The 22,026-nt window shown below is 30.9% G+C and overlaps 2 protein-coding genes across 2 annotated transcripts in view; one reads left to right on the top strand and one right to left on the bottom strand.

The window, feature by feature from the left end:
• LOC143041896 (protein SDA1 homolog) overlaps positions 1-14,798 on the bottom strand; it is a 51,148-nt gene extending 36,350 nt beyond the window's left edge. Inside the window, exons 1-7 of the mRNA XM_076214029.1 lie at positions 14,640-14,798; positions 8,995-9,099; positions 6,596-6,694; positions 4,592-4,774; positions 3,978-4,043; positions 3,408-3,500; positions 2,686-2,766 (exon numbers count right to left, since the gene is read on the bottom strand). Of these exons, the coding sequence (XP_076070144.1) occupies positions 2,686-2,766; positions 3,408-3,500; positions 3,978-4,043; positions 4,592-4,774; positions 6,596-6,694; positions 8,995-9,099; positions 14,640-14,729 (717 nt within the window). The 5' untranslated portion in view covers positions 14,730-14,798. The remainder of the gene's footprint in view (positions 1-2,685; positions 2,767-3,407; positions 3,501-3,977; positions 4,044-4,591; positions 4,775-6,595; positions 6,695-8,994; positions 9,100-14,639) is intronic.
• Positions 14,799-15,126: 328 nt separating this feature from the next.
• Positions 15,127-20,865, top strand: LOC143041897 (anaphase-promoting complex subunit 15-like). The gene is made up of 4 exons (XM_076214030.1): positions 15,127-15,291; positions 18,629-18,688; positions 19,666-19,789; positions 20,668-20,865. The coding sequence occupies exons 1-4, from the start codon at positions 15,172-15,174 to the stop codon at positions 20,670-20,672; spliced, it is 309 nt and encodes a 102-aa protein (XP_076070145.1). The 5' UTR covers positions 15,127-15,171; the 3' UTR covers positions 20,673-20,865.
• Positions 20,866-22,026: the final 1,161 nt, after the last annotated feature.

Below are 22,026 nucleotides of genomic sequence, written 5' to 3'. Positions count from 1 at the left end.
ATCTTAATAAAATAATTATACTTTTCTCATTGTTTTAATTATGCCAGTTTCGTTTGTTGTTTTTTGTCAACAATGGCCATGTGTTGACAGCTTGGGTGTCCATTGAACCTTGTTGTTTTGATTAAAATTAGTATGGTATTGATTGCTTCTTTATTGTTTGAATTGGCATTATGGATTTTAATTAATCTTAAAAATGTATGCATGAAAGGTCACCAAAGCCATAAAACTGCCATTGTTTACCTTGATTATGACCTACTTACCTGTACCCACGTGTGAAAACTGTTCACCGATAAGTCAGAAAAAAATTAATTAAATCAATCTTAAGAATTTTATTGTTGTCTATAAAATAAAAGTTGAAGTTCTGAAAGTAACAAACATATTTCAATTTTAATTTGGATAAATACCACATACAAAACCATTTACTTTTTGCAAGTCATTGTCTATTTTTAAATGAAAGTGATATGAGCCATGAAAAGGGGAATTCAAAAAAGATGGCAATAAATAAATGTCTTAACAGATTAAATTATAAAAATTAGTATTCTTTTTTTTTTATTTAAACATCCAATAATATTTCGTAAAGATATTTCATTTTGAAACACAATAAAACGACAAACAGTTACTCCTCAATATTATATCCTGTATGGTACCTCTTTTCAAACACGATTATCTCTCTTTGTTTATGAAACACTTTAAAGTGTCGATTTAAGCACATGCATCGTCATTAAAAGAAACTTGGAATATTGTCAAGACACACAATCACTTTCTTTATTATTTCATTAGAAAATTTTATATTAAAACACATTAAATCAACTAACAACTACGTATTTATGATAAATACACAATTAATATCCTGTATGGACACAGTTATCTTTCTTTGTTTATGAAATGAACACTAACACATGGTTATCAACTTCCTGTAAACCAACAATGATTGAATGAAATAAAAAACAAACGATAAAGTAAATATATTTATTTATTCATAACAAAATATGCCACATTAACAATTTATCAAGTCACTGCAAGCACTTGACAATCTGACTGTCTCCAGAAAACAAATCCAGATATTTTTTTTTTCACGGTCGTCCTGAAAACAGAAAATAATACATACATAACACGCACCCGAGTATAACACGCAGGGACAAAGACAGAGAAAAAAACCTGCGGCTTATTTAACGATTTTTACGGTATTTACATAGCATCAATTGACAATTGATGCTATGGGACGTACGCGCAAGCGCAGACGGCATATGACATATTTTGAATACAGGTTTTAACGTTGTTTTCTGTCAGTTTCATTAGAATGGAGATAACAATATTGTATTTTAAGCTCCGATGGCATGAATTGGGGATTTGATGGTCGCAAATACCCGTTTACTGTCTTCGCTAACGCGTCGCCAGTAAACTTTATTTGCGACCATCAAATCCCCAATTGATGCCATCGGAGCTTAAAATACAATACAGTTATATCCTAAATGGCCTTAAGTAAATCTTAAGTAGTACTCTTTAACTATGACTGATAAACCCAACATGTATTTAAGAAACATACACAGGTGTCACAAACCATAAAGACTTCATCAATATAAGATGTCATATTGTTTTGGTTTTCCACTTTCATTCTTCCTTTCTAATCACATTCAGAAACAATGTGTAGCATATTAATCTATTGCAATAAAAAATCATAATATCTAATAAAATTTGTAGATTTAGCTAACAAAGTCCTTATATTTGTATAAAGTAACATTCGTTTATAGTGGAAAATTGTTTTAACGTTGAATAAGCTACAATTAAAAATTGCTTGCTGGTCCCTCTCTGTGATTACCATTATATTACGCTGGTTCATTACCCAATCAATCTGTCACCAAGGGAAGATAAATAAGTCGATTTTCGTTCATAGTCTTTTTCAAAAATGATGAACGGTTCTTTATATTGGTATGTAATCATTTTAAACGTTTCAAATTTATGAAATTATATTCGTACATCAATGTTTTTGATACACCAATAACAAACACTGAAATATATTGAATTGATACATTTTGTAATTATTCAAAATTATATCAGAAACCTAAACTTAATTATAAAATAATGAACCTGTTAAGGGGAGAGAATACTCGCATAACTTTTTCGAATTGGCACATAATACAACGAAATGTCACTCTTGCATACAAATGGCACATCAATATAATTAATTATCTGCGAAATCGTCCCCCACCTTCAATGATGATTCTAAATTATAAATCTAACCAAAAGTTGTTAATCTATAGATAGTTAAGACTAATGAAAGCTAACCCAATGTAAAAATATTTCTTTGCAATTTTTTAAAACTTCCTCAGAAAAATACTCGAGCCACTTGACTTTCATAGCTCAAAATTAACGTTTTTACACAATATTTGAATAAAGTAGTTGAAGATTATTCGCTTCTCAAAGTGTAAGACGCAATAAAAATTGTATGCTTGCACCATCCTACCGAAATACGGATTTAATTAAGTCCTGAACATTTTGACATTTCTTCGTATATTTTGAACAAAACCGGTTTTAACCAAATCACAAGTACGTGTTAAGATCCGACTAAATACCTATTTTCCTATATGGTCAGGTAAAGTTGCTACAATGTGTATACAATTACCGGTTTAAATGGTTAATCAGACCATGTTCTAAACCCTGTTATATACAATACAATATACTAACCTCATCTTCACTTTCACTTTCCTCATCATCAGGTTTTTCATTATCATGTCCTATGAAAAACTTCAGGGCAGCTACCAGCATCTATGAATATTTAAAACAAAAAATTGATATAAATAAGATTTTAAAGTATTTCACCTTTCTGTAATAACTATATAGTCAACACCTTGTGCGTAAATTCTATACATTTATAGATCTATTTCATTCATCTTTATTTGAATGTATCACTGGTACAATAAATGCTATTTAATTATTTTTTTCTTATTTTTAGATGCAGTTCAACGAGTTGTAAACGCATATAAAATTTTAAGTACATTTATTTAATATTAAACATATTTAATATTTGATGGAAAATCATTGAGACAATAAAGGGCTTTTAAGACATTAAGGCTTTTTTTTTGTTGATTTATTGCTGTATTTCATTTTTTTCCCTTTATTATTTCATAATAAGGTTGCTAGTTTTCTTGTTTAAATTGTTTTACATTTTGTAATTTCTGGGACTTTATAGCTAACCTTGGGGTATGGGTTTTGCTCATTGTTGAAGGCTGTACAGTGACCTATAGTTGTAAACTTCTACATCATTACGTCTCTCAGGGAGATCTGCCTCATTGTCAATCATACCACATCTTCTTATTTGTTTAGTGCCAAACTTTACACTTCAATTAACTTAGAAAAATTGGTTAAACTAGTTATCATAACTGTAATATACACAAACGTGTATTTACCTTTGTAACTTTGGAGAAACAAGCTGTGGTTATAACATTAACAGTTTTGGCATCTCGCCAAATATTCCTTCTGTACAGTTCTATCATTACATCCTGTAGAAAAAAATATCAAAGACCTGAAAATGGATTTTTTTTATTTCTTTTATTCTTCCGGTTAAAGAATCCATTAAAAATTAATATGTATTTGGTTCCAGGTAATAACTTTATTCCTTTGATAAAATACAGAAAGTTTGCTCTCTACTTTTAAAACATTTTGCAATACCAATTTGCAATTAAAGCTATCTTGAATTGATACTTTTAAAACATTTCACAATAATAGTTTACAATCAAAGCTATGTAAGCTTAATATTTGATACTAATGTCAGCTTCTTGATCTAAAACAATCATTATACTTAATAACACAAAAAAAATAGTGTGACCTATTTAAAATAGGGCATAATGCATCTCCGCTATACATTATTTATTACACAAAAAAAGTCACAGACAGGCTTAATGGAAATTTCATTTAAGTCTATATCTGCTTTAATTTTTTTTTTATCAAAATGTAAATGTTTTAGAACTGTTTCTCACCAATGACATCTTAGCTGCTATAGGGTTACTGTCTTTTAACATGGTATACATAAAATTCTGTAATGTCTGAAATTAAAAATACTCATCAAATGTATGCAAGATTTTAATTGATTACAGTAGCTTAAAATGCATTGTTTACAGTGGTATATACTTTAAGTTAATTCTAAATGTTTATGAAAATAAAGGTAAACATGAAGCGAAACTTCACATTTCAAGTAAAATTAACACATCTTGTTCATATTGTTCAATCTTTATGCAGTGTCTCATCTTTTCTTTTAGCCATAGTGTTGTCTGATTTTTCTGTCTTTCTTATAAGTATGATATGTATAATTAACTACTACATCACTTGTTTTGTGGATTGTTTGCTTTTTGGTGGGTTTTTTTTTTTGCCTTTGTGGTATTTGTCCTCCTCAACATATGACTTTTACTGACCCTTTGACATCTTCTTATTTTTCTTATAAATTTATTCAACAATTGGTAACTCACTATTTAGTCATGTAAGTGTATGCATATATGCTTATTCATATGGGGATCTGTGACTGTTCATTATTGGTTGTAATACATTGTCAGGTTGCTGTCTTTTACCCAATTACCAATTAATCAATAATACTTACCGAGTTTAATTTCATATTCTTATGTTTAGAGTTGACGTTTTTAATATCAGTGACAATATATGAGTATAATGTCTTCCTTAGAACTTTATCTTGACAACGAAATAGTCCAAAAAACAGTTCCAGAAGCTTAGTTGCTTGGATTGTACCTTTATTTCTCAGTAGAATAAGAGCTCTGCAAAATGACTGAAAGAAGATAAAAATCAATAAAATTCACATTAATATTTTCCTTTTCTAGATTATAATTATATCTTCTGTGAAAGAATTTTTACTTAATTCCAAGGTACCACTTTACCTAGCTTTCATATGAGTTATTTAGTTCTTCGGGGTCCTGGGTTATCTAAAAGTACTTTATGCTCAATATAATTCAACATCAATTTAAATTTGTACTCTAGAAATTATTCAAGACGGCTACCAAAAATGTCATGTTTTAATTAGCCCAGGTGGTCGTGTGGTCTAGCGGGACGGCTGCAGTGCAGGCAATTTGGTGTCACGATATCACAGTAGCATGGGTTCGAATCCCGGCGAGGGAAGAACCAAAAATTTGCGAAAGCAAATTTACAGATCTAACATTGTTGGGTTGATGTTTAGACGAGTTGTATATATATATATATATACACAACTCGTCTAAACATCATATATATATATATGTTCCAGACCGTATGAGTATTTGGACCGTACGCGGTCTGGACCCTATGCATACTTTTTCAAAATACTCATACGGTCGCACTGGTCTGACTAATATTTAGAAGTTGGCAAAGTTAATTAGATGCATATAATAGATCAATATATCTTAACTCTCAAATTGATATAAAAAAGTTTAATTGTAATTGAAAACAAGAATGTGTCCTCAGTACACGAATGCCCCACTCGCACTATCATTTTCTATGTTCAGTGGACCGTGAAATTGGGGTAAAATCTCTAATTTGGCATTAAAATTAGAAAGATCATATCATAGGGAACATGTGTATCAAGTTTGAAGTCGATTGGACTTCAACTTCATAAAAACTACCTCGACCAAAAACTTTAACCTGAAGCGGGACAGACGGACGAACGAACGGACGAACGAACGAATGGACGGACGAACGGACAGACGCACAGACCAGAAAACATAATGCCCCTCTACTATCGTAGGTGGGGCATAAAAACACTTTATACTTTAATAATTTAAAAAATTCACACTAATTGAATCTGTTAATCTCTTGTATTTAGCATGTCGATCACTCAGTAAAATAATTGAATTATGATCACTAAAATTGAAAATATCGGAAGTAAATAAATGTGGGAGGACAATTGTTTTAGAATATTTAGCAACTTTACAAAAAATGCAAATGCCAAGGAACATACACGAACTGCAAAAATGTAAATGTAAAAAATTTTAGTACGTTACTTGTGGTAGCAAGTGTAACATTGGTTGAGAGTACCAAAATTAGGATCAAGATATACAATTCAACAAATATTTGATTTCAATTGTTCATTTTATCCGTGTAATTATAATAATATTAATTAGTAAAACTAAAATAAAGATTGTGAATAATGTTAATTTGTTAAAATTTACATGATTTAACCCATATGATCTAAAATATGTATGGTCAGCTCGTACTGGACCATACGGGTATACTCATACGGTCCGACCGTATGCGTATGGTTTTGACTGTACAAGTATACGTATACGGTCCGGACCATATGTGTACGGTCCAAATACTCATATGGTCTGGAACATCATTGTCTTATATCAGTCTATCAAAGGTAGATATATATTTTATAGCATATTGTAAGCTGTAAGTCTAAATTGAAAACTACGTTCAAACCTATGATTGCGTTGGATAAAAACCTCAATTTTTATACGTGTGCATGTAAAACAAATTTCGTTGTAGAATATATATATATACAAAACATCAATAATTTGAGTGTTTATTATGGAATTACTTTACAAAAATGTATTTTCTAATAACTTTTTTCTGAATTTGGCTGAAGTATATGCTTTACCAATCATTCTTCACTTACCATTCTCATATTCCTGTCCAGAACTGTTGAATGTACTTTCAGGACATCCCATAACTGTTGTGGAAAATCTGATGAGTCTTCTGGAAATAATCCTGAAACCTACAAAATATATATCTCAAATGTAATTTTTTCAATCTTTGCAAGCAATATTCTGGAAGTAAGAAAATTTATATATCAATAAATAATTCAATTTGACAGAGGACTTTTGAAGTTCTTGTATGTCTTACATTTGGTATATCATTACAATACAGACCATTTGTTTTTCTATAACAAGTTTGCAACATGTCTTAAATATATCATAAATTACTTACTTATGATCATGATGATACTAATTATTAACGTGTAATATTAGTTATCTTGGTGTAATCAGGGGTGTACAGAATTCATACACCCTGAGGGGCAGCCCAATGGGTGTATGAATTTTCAACAAACGGTGTAAAATTCCGTACACCCCTGATTACACCAAGATAACGAATTTATTTCTTAGGAAAAATTCCTTTACTCATTTTTAAATCACGATGTAAAATTGAAAATTGGTAATGAAAAATTTCCAGTGTAACATTTTTTTTAACTTCGATGTTGCTGTCCATTGTCAAATTTATACTTTTTTTCTTTATTCTGGGGAAAATTCAGAAATTTTTTGTGTTCTTTTGAATTTTCTGGTTAAAAATTAAAAAAAAATTTTTTTTAGCAAAATTTTATTTATCCCATGGGGGTGAACAAGGGTGGGGTGTTATTTACACCGGGGTAATTAACCAATCAGATTGCAGGATGTTTGCTGCATAAGAAATAATTATACTTTATTACTGTTTACATGAAACTTGTATTCTAAAAGGACATAATTATACAAAATAGTTTTCTTTTCACATAATCTTTCGCATCAAACAACATAATGACAACATTTCTGAAATTCAGCAACTTTGAAGTCAAAAGCTATATAGATATAATGATATGACAATACAGTCGATTCCACTTAATTGCATACCGCTTAATAGCATAATTCGGTTAATTGCATACTTTTCTCCTGCACAAAACCATTTCCCATTCATCTAATGTTAAATTGTACGGTTATATGCATAGCCCCACAAGTGGCATTTCGGTTAATTGCATAGAAAATAATCGCCAGCTAGATATGCTTAAAAGTTAAAACTGACGAGATATTTGACCGGAAACAGCAATTTGGTAAGTATATTTTTCTTGAATGCATCATAATTTTTTATATTATTTCAGATTTACTTCTGTGTTATTTAAATAAAGTTTTAACACAGTTTCTTTCCTGTTTATATCATTATAAAAAAGGCCTCGATGTGTACACAGGTAAACTTTCCCATATTCTATTTTAAGCCTCGAGGTCATAAAAATGTCAATCAGCTGATTGTTGTAAAAACATAACCATTTTATGATCTTCTATCTCAAAAGGTGTTTTAATTATTGATTGCATTTCAAACATTGTTCATAGATGACCTTTTGGGTGTCTTTTTAAAACAATAACGCCTGCTAATTATCGATCATTATTCAATGTGCAATCTCGTAATTTGGCTTTGGGTGATCTACATTTATGTTAAATATTACAGGGCATCTATATATGGTTGAAGAATTTCATACATCAATCTTTTATTTTTAATATTTTTTGAAAAGAACATTAACTTAAAATTATTATATTTTCTCACTTTCAACACTTGTGTCCAGCAAATAACCCTTGCAGGGCCCCATTACCTGTTTTAAAACTGCTTTGCATATAAGAAACTAACGAGGTTAAAGTAACAGTGTTACATCACTGTGCAATCCGTAAATACTGCATATTAAAGGCAGTTCATTACACATTTATTGTATCAAATGATTATAAACTGTGTAGCATTGTTTAACAGTTTGTTTTAATCAAAGAGTAACAATATAATTTGTACATCCGGGTCATCGGGTCATAGAAACAAATCTATTTTTAGAACAATTTCATTTTCGTATCTCAGGTAAAGGAAAAGTCAGTACATAAATAAACTAAAACTAAATGTGTTTATAAACTTTATTGAAATAATAAACAATGAAATAAAATGCATGACACTAGACAAATAACTTTTATTAGAATAAATAATCATTCAATATGTTGTAAGTGGATTATGGACGTTCATCTTTCTTTAGGATTTCCTTTACTGATGTTATTTGACTCCGTATTTTGGCATTTCAGATATAAGCATACTCCGGTTTATTGCATAATTTCGTCTGACAAATAGGCTATGCAAATAACCGGAATGTACTGTAATAACAAGTAAATTCGTCCCATAAAAAATTTATGTGAAGTACATGTATAAACCATTTTTCATACACATGTTCATATTGTACATATAACATACCTAAATTAATAAATTAAATTTATAATATGAATTAACTAATGTATAACTTACTTGAGACAAAAACAAAACTAGTTCTTCTAAAGTTTTGGAATATTCTGATGGTTTCAACTGGAAGATTTGTAAATTTGACTGAAAGTGACGATATTGTTGCAGAAACTAAAAAAGAAGAGAAAATCATTATTCACATGTTATTCATGTTATTTATTATCTTATAAATACACTTTTAAGAAATCTAAAACATTCAAGACAATTTAGTTATAAACTAACTACAGGTTGATGCACTCTTCCATTTTAATGTAATACAATTCTATAAATTATCCCAATAAAATATCACAAATTAAACTTTACCCATGCTGAAAACAAGAATGTGTCCTCAGTACACGAATGCCCCACTCGCACTTTCATTTTCTATGTTCAGTGGACCGTGACATTGGGATAAAAACTCTAATTTGGCATTAAAATTAGAAAGATCATATCATAGGGAACATGTGTACTAAGTTTGAAGTTGATTGGACTTCAACTTCATCAAAAACTACCTTGACCAAAAACTTTAACCTGAAGCGGGACAGACAAATGAATGGAAAAACATCGTAGGTTTTTAATTTTAATGCCAAATTAAATTTTTGACCCTAAATTAACGGTCCACTGAACATAGAAAATGATAGTGGGAGTTTCAGGTTAAAATTTTGGGTTGAAGTTTTTGGTCAAGGTAGTTTTTCCATTCTCAATTTTATTTGAAGTTGAAGTCAAATCAACTTGAACTAAGTACAACTTTAGATTCCCTATGATACTATCTTTTTAATTTAAATGCCAAATTAGATTTTTTTACCCCAATTTCACAGTCCACTGAACATAGGAAATGATAGTGTGAGTGGAGCATTCCTGTACTATGGACACATTCTTGTTTTAGTTTATTTTCTTAATATTTTAACACCTCATTTATCTCAATTTATTAATCTCATTATCACCTATTACATTGATTATGTGTTTTCTTTGATCTTCAAATGCTAATTTCATTGATTTACCAAATTTTCATAAACTTTTCTATAATTTTCCTACATAAATCAATTATCCCTTTTCTTTGTATATTAATTTCACCAGTGCACTTGGGAAGTAAGTTAGTGCTCTAAGGCTTTTAAAAGTACCCTTGAGAATTTTTCTGTAATCAAATATTCATTAACTACTCTTACTATCAGACAAACATGAAAAAGGTCAAGCAATATTAGGTAACCAGATTGGTTTTCTTTAGAGTTAGAATGATCTACTTCAAGGTTATGACCTGATCTACAAATTATTCCAGTTTTTGCATATTTTAACTAAACTGTAAAAATGAAAAGCTTATCAATCAAGCAAAAGACAATTTCTGCAAGTACATAGTTGTTTTTTGAATGGATTTTTTTTTGTCTTTTTACCAATAAAAAAGCTTGCGACTAGCATATTATATATTTCTGCCCCAAAACATCTATGCTACAGGTCCCTGTGAGTTTATCATGTGATGACACTGATGTACACACAGACACTTGTTTCTATCCATTGGAAGTTCAACTATTTTTGTATATTTAGTGGACTTTGTCCCCTACAACATGTGAAAAATCAATAAAAAAAATGTATATATATATCATCGTGTAATGTGTTTTCGTACTAATAACAATTTTCACTGCTTACGGTTTTCACTGTTGAGTTTTTATTCAGGTGTTTACTCAAATTTAAAAAGCATGTCCTGTAGATTGATTTTATGTATCTAGTTTTTTTTGTCAAGGCTAACTACGATTTTTTTACTGTTTCCGATTACTTTGCGATTTTGTATGTAAAAAAACAGTGTCACATGTTTTCGTATGGTATATAAATTGGATCAGTACACAGACTGGAAATGACTTTAAAATCCGGAAATTAATATTTTCTAAAGTCATCAGGTCATGGTTCTGGTGATCGCTTGAATCATAAAAAAAGTTATTTTATTCTTTTCAGTACTAAAAATTACTAGTGAATAGTTTTAGGTTGGTGTTTCATGTGCTGAAATTGTTAGATTTTGATTAATTTCAGATTGGCACCTGGTTTGTACAAAATACATTATTTTTTTCTAAAATAAAACGCAGTTTTCAAAATTTAGGATTAAATATAAAAAGTTAAGACTATTTTCATCTTCATGTACAGTACCCTTCAAGAGTACCAACTCTCCCACACCCTACACCGAGGAAAATGTCGGAGCCACTCCGAAAAACTCCGATATTCCTCCCAAAATGTTGGGAGGAATTTGGGAGTAATCTCTCCCAAAATCAGGTAAATGTTTATTGTGATAACGAGCTCACTCTCTACACCGAGGAATTAATTGCCCTTATCCTACTTTGATCTATACCGGCACAAGACTGAATGGGTAATTGGATTACCTGACAGGTAAAGGTTGAAGTAATAAAGAATTATATTTCCGGTCTACTGTACCAGTTTAAGTGTCAAACAGGTGTATAATTTTAAATGTCTTTAATACTAATTAAATTTCATTTGTGGTAATAAAAACTAAAGTTAAAATATTTTCGTATTTTTTGTTAGCCCATCTAAAAATATCTTAACCTTAATGTACTTGTTTTAAAAAAAAAAACGATTATAAAATATAGCGGAATATGTGAAAAACAAAATATTCTACTTCAAAGTTAAAGTCTTTATTTAAAAATTATAAGTCTAAAAGTTTTATATATGCAAGTAAAAAGGAAAATTTATTCACCATTCATTAGACAAAATAATTGCCCCGTAATAATTGTGTAAATCTACGGCATTTTCTTTTTACGATTATCTAATTGCTGGAATGAATAAAAGATTTAAAAGCAAAATGTTGTTGTTAATTCTTTCAATTGTATTCAAGTTTTATAAAAAATGAAAACTACTTAATTTTGACCTCGATGTCTTCACCAGTAATTTAATATTTTATTGACGAAATGAGCATACTTGAGTAAAAATAACCGGAAACTTTCGCTAAAATAATTCGAGCAGTTAAATAAAATTACGTGTTTGAAAGTTTTGTATATTCAAGTAAAAAGGAAAATATTATTCACCATTCGTTATGCTTAAAAATTACGGCATTTTCGTTTAACGATTTGTTGGCAGTACAGCAGAATAATAATACATTTCCGTTACAACAGGAATACTTCCAGCTGCATTAATTCAACTTTGTTTAATATTAACTTTCGCACAATGAATGTAAATTTGTGTATTTTCAACAAAAGATTTTAAAAACAATTATTTGCCGTGCGAAGACAATTCCACGATACACATCTCAGTTATCAACAGGTTGGGTTGAACTTGAACTTGACTTACTTAACAATGTTAAATGCTAAAAATAGTTAACATCAATGTTATCCACAGCACGAGTTTTTTAAAGGGCGGGAAAAAATATCGCGTACTAGTAAACTCAGGTGACCTTTCTGGCCGACCGTGGGAAAGTCCATTCAAGGTTTCTAAAGTTGCAGAACGACATTTTTGTGCAATCGTATTGAGGCTCCAGAAGGTCCTTTTACAATTGATTTATCGGGAAAATATAATTCTTATCCGAATAAACGTGAACACATTTTAACTATTTGAATTTTAATGTTTTATCTTTCAAAAAAGAAAGTACATTTATAGTTATATGTCCATGGTCAATAATATAGATTTACAGTTGGTGATGTATTAATTGAAATTATGATGGAAATTGTCCGGGGTGATTGATTGTATTCAAATGACAATAATCATGATAATACGATAAAGAAATGCCAATTGTAGGCGGTTGGGAAATTTTGAAAATAAAATGATGACTGATTTAACTGGAATAGAATATTATGATGGGCAATTATGAGGTTTGATAAATTTTATTAATAATTAAAGGATTAGTGACCTATCGGATAGCGATAAGCGGATTACTTATCATCACAACTTTTAACATCTTTTGTAAACGTAAAATGATTGAGCGTCATAAACTTGTCAAACACCGGTAGAATTATAGTACATTTATTATATAATTAATGTGAAAATATTTTTCACTTTCCAAATTCAAATGACGAAATTGATATAAATACTTTCGTCAATTTGAAAACCGTTCCGTAAAATGCAAAATGACGAGCACTATCAATATCACTTGAAATTATTTTCTTTGTCAACAGAGTTGTCATTTAACAGTTTCTGTTCGTAATTTGAATTATTCAAGTCTGTATAAATGTACCGAGGTGGTGAAACATCATATTTTACATTGCTCAATAAATTAAGTTTACTTGATGATCCGATGAATCGGGTTACCGAAAAAACAACATGATTTCATTAGCCAGTTGATTTTTTAATAATGAACAATTAATGCGCTGATATTGCTTATTGAATAAGTTATAAAAGAAACTAATTGTGGCAAAATCGTCCTTGCTGAAAGAACACAGTTACACAATGTATGACCTGACCGGACTGTAATAGAAACACAAAATAACAATTTTCTTCATACTTTTTCGTATGTACGTTCTATTTTAAAGATAACGGCATAAGACACAAATATAAAGGATAATAATTATCTTATTCTAAATGATATTGTCACATCTTTATCTGTCAAAGAAAGGAAAACATTTGTTCAATTTATAATACCGTGATTTTAAAGCACACCTGTGCAACCAAGATCGATTAAATGTTCAAAGGTAAATTATCTGGGTAATCCAATTATGTTGTCACGCGTCGTTAATTTAAAGTACATCCGATGGGCAATAAACCAATTTACAGTCACGCGGTGTTGGGAGAGATTCTTTGGAGGATTTTAGGAGTGAAATCCGCGGTACTCGGTGTGATTCCGAGAAACACGGAAATCGGAGAAAAAAGTTATCGAATCGATATTTTTGAAGAGTACTGTATCAAGGATGTGTAAGAAGAATTGTCAATAAAATATTGAATATTAGATTTTGAACAACCATTTTATATAAGAACCCTGTTCATTTTAGCTCGCTGGGTTGTAATTAAAACGGCCAAAAAAAAACATGACAGTCACATGCCTTGAAGATCCGGTGTCTGACAGGCAATAAACATATCTGGACTTTATTTTAAACCTTCTGATTTTTTTTCTACAACTATTCTAGTGATACATATTTTTGACATTAAATAAAAAAGGCTAAATAGGTCAGTTTTATTAAATTTGTTCTAACGTCTTTAAAAAGCGACGTTGAATATGTTTTAAATTTGTCAAGTTGTAGTGGTGTTGTTGTTATAAATGTAGAAACCGAAAATCACACCACAATGTGCGCGTATGAAGTTGAAACCGACGAAATGTGGTTGATACGAAAACATATGACACAACGATATATAATTTCCAATATACTAAATGAACTTAAAATCATTAACTTTGTTTCTTCCGGTTTCGTTTGTTTGTCGGAAATCGGAAACATTACGCTTTTTTCCGTTTCTTTTTAATATTAAAAAAATTGATGATATGGACTTCGTTCCCTTTCACAGGAAGGCGTCAAAGCAAAAATTTAAAAAAGCCTTCCAAGATGTCATAATTAATTGGACTAAGGTAAATGCCTGCCTAATGTTAGAAGCTATGAATAGTCGACCTTCCCATATGGATAGAAACACGTGCCTATGGCTGTGGATGCACTTTTACACTTTAATGATGTCAAAAATGTAGCTGACAGGTTGAAATAGTCAATACAAAGGTAGATGATAAAATGTTGTAAATAGATTTAACAATGTAAAATAACCTCTTCTCTGTATGAATTTGGATCACGTTTTATCAAGTTTTGTAGCTGAGGGAGATTGTTTGGCAGTTTGTTGTGATTTCTGTCAGACATTCTGTTCTGTTTACATCAACCACGTGTGTCTCTTTAAACCGGAAGTATCAAAGACTGCACCAACTAAGAACCATTAATGAAGTTTTAAGAACACTACACAGGAATGAAATATTCATATTCTCCATTTCCATTCTCAATTTTAAATTTTCGTCATAACGTATTTGTATAGATTTTGTGATTGAGACAAAAACATAGTATTGATTTTATTTATACAATGTGATTTACAATTCCCAAAAAATGATATTGAAATTTTTTTTTAAGACCGTTTTGCTTTATATTTTTGTGGATTTCAGATTTTAAAAGTCTGGATCACAAAAGTGCTTCAGATAACGAACAATTTGTTTTAAATTACAAGTTTTTTTTCTACCCTGAATTAAATGTTTACAAATTGAATTTGTAAATTATTTATACAAAACTGTGCTAGTACTCAGATACTGGTAGTATGTCATCGTTTTTCCCTTCACTTGTACCAAGTGCTTCAGATCCTTTGTGGTTTACCGTTGATAAACCATGCGATGACGAAGAAGAAATTTCAAAACTGGAAGAAGAACACACTTCATGGGTAAATTTGCATTTATATTTTTTTTTGCTAACCAAAAAATGCAACAGTTAATTGTTTTCAATTTGTATTGGATTTATTGTAAAAGTAAGTAAGATGTTTAAGATACCTAACAGCCAAATAATGACAGACAAACTGGGAAAACATCAATCTATGAAACACAATATAAAAAAAATAGATGTCACTAAGCAACACAAACCCCTATAGAAAAAAACAGGGGTGTGCTTAGCAGGGCTGTTATCTACATCTACATCGTACAACGATTCATCAGCACATTGATGACTATACGTCGGCGCATTGCAAACAGATACTTAATAAAATATAATAACTAATGAGTGCAATAATTCAGAAATAGTTTTGTGCAAAAACAAAACAAAAATTAACACATTTGTACAAACAGGTTGGATATCTAAATATACTGACTCTGGATCAGTATTTTAAACTGATCCAGGGAGTTGAGTTAACACTGATGATGCTTTGTGAAAGTGAGTTCCACAGTACGTAACAACTATGAATGGAAAAAAGCTGTACTTGAAGTAATCTGTTCTGGTGCTAAATGTTTGGTATTGTAATAATTAGTGAATCTGGTGTTTTTGACTGGCTGTGGTAAAAGGTAAAGGTTAGGGTCTGCTGCAATGAGATGGTGTGAGATTTTGTACAGCATAGTAACTCGATTGATGTTTCTGTGAGTTTCAATTGACTTCCATTGAAGATGGTCAATCATGGAAGTGACACTACTGGTGTTGTGGTACCTGTTGGTGACGTAGCGTGCTGCCCTTCTTTGTATTTTTTCAATGTTGTTTTTTTATTTTTGGTGTGAGGTGACCAAACTGAAGAGTAGTATTCTAAATTCGAACGTACCATGGATTTGTATGCCAATTTTTTGTTTCTTCCTGGTTTATTTTTAAGTTTCTTTTAAGAATGCCTAAGATCTTATTTGCTTTTGCAGTAATGTTGTTGATATGTGTATCCCAAGACATGTTGTGAGAAAGGGTGATACCGAGATATTTTGCAGCATGTGCAGTGCTGACAGATTCTAAAATGTGGCCTTTTAATACATACATTTGTACATGTAGTCATGTTTGAATGGTGACTGTGATCTTGTCACAGTGAGAGATTTGCAAGTTTGTTCCCATTTGGCAAGGTAGTTTGGGTCATTTTGTAGTATGGTACAATCTTGGTGATTTGTTATGTTTCTGTATACATGGTATAAGATACAATCATCTGCAAACAAGCGTGTTTTTGATGTTACTGCTGCAGGTAGGTCATTAATGAAGATGAGAAAAAGTAGTGGACCCAAGACTGAGCCTTGGGCACCCAACTTACCACAGGCATTTGACTAGATACCTCTCCGTCAAGGGCAACCTGTTGCATTCTGTTATTAAGGAAGGCTGATACCCAATTCCAGGTATTTCCCCTTATGCCATAGTAATCCATCTTCCTTAATAATTTTTTGTGAGGTACCTTGTCAAATGCCTTGGAAAAGTCTAAAATAATAAGATCAGTTTGTACGCCATTATGGAGGTAACTAAGTAGTTCGTGACTTAAAGTAAATAGCTGTGTTTCACAGATGTGTTTAGATCTGAAGCCATGCTGATTATCCACAAGGATGTTATGTGTGTCCAGATGTTTCAGTATGTTACTTACAACAATGTGTTCAAGTAGTCAAGTTTTCATGAAGCAAATGTGTGAGATTTGGCAAAAATTGTAAAGATCAAAAAGAAAAAAAATAGATCAAAGGAAAATGCCGCCAAATACGCATGAAAAAGCATGAGTCTCATGTGAAATGCGTGAGACTTGGTTGTACTGACTTTCATTGTAAGCTTAGTCCAAATAATTATGACATTTTGGGATGCTATTTTTATGTTTTGCTTTGATCCCTTCCTGCGTTGATGTAAGGCGTCAAAGAAATAAATTTATAATAGCCTTTCAAGACTTCATAATTATTTGGACTAGGGTGAACTCAGATGCACCACATGTGACTCATGTAAGAACAAGTTATGGAATAATTCTACAACTCAGCGATGACAGTGATTAAACATTCCAGGAAAAGTGGTCGAGTTTGTGACAATAACAATATTTGAACACATTAACTGTTGTTATCTCTGAAACTGATATTTCATAACGGTCAACTAACACATGATGGCACCAATAAAACCTAGAACCTGTGGTCAAATAGATCCTTATAAGCATAAACCCTCTATCAAGAAATCAACTGAGTTAAATGTACATGTGTAATCTTAATGCAGGCACAGCTAGCATGTTCCTAGCCAGATAGAGATGAAAAGTTCACTAATTGAAAGCTGAAATCATCTCTTCTGTTGTACATTTTGTTCTCAACAGATCCTCTGTGTCAATTCTAGATGTAAGTCCAGGGATTGAAGTTAAGATTTTGGCAATGGTAGCCCACAGCTTAAAATTTGTAGCCAATATTTGTTCCGTATGCACTTATTCTTAATCACAACAGTCAGGGGACTTACTGAAATAAGTGATTTTTAAATCACTTATTTGAGTAGCAAATTCGAGGTTTTGTCACAAATTGGGATTTTGTAGTTTTTTCAAAATTTTAAACACATAGGTTTAAATAACATCTTTTAATTAGTAAAATTAAAAAATATGAACTTTTTGCTTCTTTTAAGTAGCAAGTTTTATACCTTTGATGCTATCATTTACCTGAAAATTCTATTTTAGTTGAAAAAATGCTATAATAAAGGCTTTACATAATGAACTGATACTTTCTTAAAAGATTTTTCACAGCAGTGGGAGTATTTTTCCTGTGAAGTTCAAGGTTTCATCTTTCAGATTATGTAATAAAATCCTACTGTTCGTGATAAAAATTTTACTGTTCAGGGGTGTTGAAATTAGTGGGGGTTATTAAAAGAATAATACTTGAAGAAGTGATTATTGGGAAGGAAATTGAGGTCTGATACTTAAACAAGTGATTTTTATGTCATTATCCTAGATTCAGTACAAGGTCATCACCTGAAATGACCTGGTCATCCAAGACAACACAGATGTTGGTTCTGATAAGTTTAGAAACATAATTAGTCCCTGGATCATTAGTATTCTATATTTAAAGCTACACTAATATTAAATCACTTCTTCTAGTGATTAATTTGTACTACTTAAATAGGTGATTATTAAAGAAAGACAACTCTAACTTCCAACCTTTATGGAAATAATGTTACTTGAATCAGTGATTTAGAAAATCACTTGTTTAAGTAAGTCCCCTGACTGCACAAGTTCGTCATGATGGCAGTGCTGAAATCCATGATAAAGAGTTTAATTTGCAGAAAAATTCATGCAATAATTTTGACTTTGCTATAAATATTTTTTTTAGATGGAAAGCATTGCAAAGAAAGACAGTAATATTGTTCCTATTGGAAAAACAGCATCAGAGGTATGTTTGCTTTTCTTAAGTCATTGATATAGATTACAATATTAATGTAAAAAATTATGAAATTGATCATATTAATCTTTTAAATCACCAGTCAAGGGTAAAGGGAAGTGCTGTTTTCATTTTAGTGATAATAATTAAATACAGCTCTAGGCTAACAGGTACATTATAATTGTGTTTGACTTGTCTAAGGTTATATCTCTTACACATCTTTGACTGATTGAGAACTGTGTTGAATTAGGTAATTTATTGTAAAAATGAAAAAAATCAAATAGAAATGTGACTTTTATCACAAATGTTATTTTTTTTCTGTGACATGTTTAACTCTTACACTATATATTAATCTTTTTCCTTCATCATGTACATGTTACAAATTTGAGACTTTTTTCTGCAATTTTTTTGCATTTATTGCAAATATTGGTTTACAAAGTTGTTTTTACATTGGGTAAATGCAATGAATCTTCTTCCTAATGAAAACAATTAAATTGCTCAAGTTACCATAATAAATAGCAGTGAAAGCACACTCTCCTACCTGTCCTCACAGTACCAAATGTATTTCTGACATCTGATTCATAGTTTAGTTAAGACCTGCTTTGATACACAAATAAATTGGTACACAAAATGTAGGCAAGCATCATTAAACTATTTGTAACACAGTTTTCTACTAACATACAGGGTAATACGATGAATAACAGGCATTGCTTTCAAAAATAATAAACAACCACGAACCATGTCAACACAATACTGACTACATTTATAATTTAAGTGAGTACCAATTTTGGAAAACTTGAATTTTATGGATATATGATTTCATAAAATTTGTATCCCAACTTATATTGAAGGATATAGGAGCAGTCACAATATTCATGATATTGATAAATTTATATGTTAAGTATATGAAAAAAGAAGCTTATGTAAACAAACATTGTTAAAAGAATCACTTATGAAATATGTTCTGAAAGTTAATTTAATTTTTTCAGCACATGGAGGATGAAGAAGAAGACGAGGAAGATGATGATGGAGATGATGATGATGAAAGTGACACAAACGATGATGAATTAGATACAGACATGTTAGATGACAGGGAATCAGGGGATGAAGCAGGTGATTATCTCCCTTGTAAATCAGTTTTAATCCATGAGTTTTTTTGTTTGTTTTTTTGAAGTGTTGTTTGCTTGGAAGTTGCTATCCCATTGATACATGACAAAAAAAAAGAAATTCTGTGATGTAAAAATTTGAATTCCCTTATTAGTGAGACCCTCATCTTCAGGTGAACTATATCATACCTGTCAACCTGTGAAAATGAAAATGCAGGTCATAACCTGCATTGAAGAATGAAATCTTAGGTCATAACAGGTACAAACTTTTTCAAGCTGAATTGAGTATTTAGGGGACAATACCAATACTCTGTCACTGCCGTATTCCTATAATATTGGAAGACAGTTCTTGAACATCTGGATCATTATGGACATTTCGGGGCCTTTTATAGCTGACTATGCGATATGGGCTTTGCTCATTGTTGAAAGCCATTCGGAGACCTATAGCTAGTAATGTTTGTGTCATTTTGTCTCTTGTGGAGAGTTGTCTCATTGGCAATTAACCAAATCTCTTATTGTATATGCAGTTCATTCATAGTCATATATATATTCTAAGTATAATTTTGCATATATAAGTGTGTGAACATTAGCTTTTTTGAAGATTTTTTTTTCCAATATGGCATAAATTTTCAAAAGACTTGAAATTATATGATTTTACAATTCAACAAATATGCTTTTGGCTTTATAATAAAAAAAATGTAATCTTCAGTAAACTTATTATTGTCAAGAATTATATGTACATTTATTTTGATAGGTTTGATTGCCATTTATACACATATTGGTATACATGTATATTGTTTTCCTGTTATTATATATAGTGCATGTTTACACTATACAATATATAGAAATGATGTAAGTCTGAATTTTTTTTATTCTTTTACTTAGGTTGAAAAATGATGAGCTTAGATAGAACTTTTATTTTAACTGATGGAAGATGCTTGTTGAGAAATGCTGTTCCTTCCAGATCAAGTGACCATTGACATTTTACTACTTGTTTGCAATTGTTGTTGTACTGATAAATGAATGGTTCCATGAGACTATACATATTATAATAAAGAGTATATTAAATGTTTTTTTAAATGATTGCACACTTTTGAACTTGTCAAACAGATAAAGCCTCAGTGTCCTTCATAGGCTTTTGTGTATCAGGTAGGACCTTAGTGACTGAGTGGTCAAAATAGTCCATCTAGTCACTCCTATCTAAATTGACTTATCCTGATCCTGATCCTAAGGTCAATATCATTTGACACAACTGGTCTCTTTGTGCTGTATTTTTTCATCCTGGTACTTAAAAACACTAACAATTAATTAATTGATTTTAACATCAGGTAGCTCCGATACTCTTATTTTATTTTATGATCATATATTTCGGGTTTGAGTATAGTATTTTACTTTCCCTTATGCATGTTATGCAATAAACATAGTAACAAGATTCAATTTGAAAAAATTCTTATGCCAGTAATAAAACACATGATGTCATTGGTCGGCATTTAATGCAAAGAAGTGAATCAGAACGCTATTTTCAACTGATAAAAGATATAATATCTAGATATTTTTAGAATAGTGCATTTTTGTTTGTCGTGCCTATTTTTGCTTTGACCTTATTTTACACTTTTATGTGGTTTATTGAAAGTAGCATGATATCCATTCTGTCACATAATGCTGGCTTGACATTATTACATTCTCTAGTTAGTGCTTGGTGGAAATTTTAGGGTTATGTCCAAGCATGAGCAACTAAAAATAACAAGTTAACTGTATTTTGACACTATTTGGATTCATTGTAAGTCGCATCCTGTTACTCCATGAAGGATTTTTTAATCTTTTTGTTCCTCCTTTTCTATCAACAAGGGACAATAATATGTTGTGTATGTGTTGTGTAAAAATCCCACGTGTCCCACTATGTATTGGCTTCCTAAATCACACAAGAAACATGAAAAGACAAATCTGTACCAAGGAAACAAGACAACTCTGTACACAGGAAACAAGACAACTCTATACAAAAGAAACAAGACAACTCTGTACACAGGAAACAAGACAACTCTGTACAAAAGAAACAAGACAAATCTGTACACCAGAAACAAGAAAACTCTGTACACAAGAAACATGACAACTCTGTACACAAGAAACAAGACAACTCTGAACACAGGAAACATGACAACTCTGTACACAAGAAACAATACAACTCTGTACACAAGAAACAAGACAACTCTGTACACAAGAAACATGACAACTCTGTTCACAAGA

The sequence above is a fragment of the Mytilus galloprovincialis genome, chromosome 8 (assembly GCF_965363235.1).
Source record: "Mytilus galloprovincialis chromosome 8, xbMytGall1.hap1.1, whole genome shotgun sequence".
NCBI lineage: Eukaryota > Metazoa > Mollusca > Bivalvia > Mytilida > Mytilidae > Mytilus > Mytilus galloprovincialis.
Note: the sequence above shows the minus strand (reverse complement) of the source record. Positions and strands in the feature narration are given on the sequence as shown.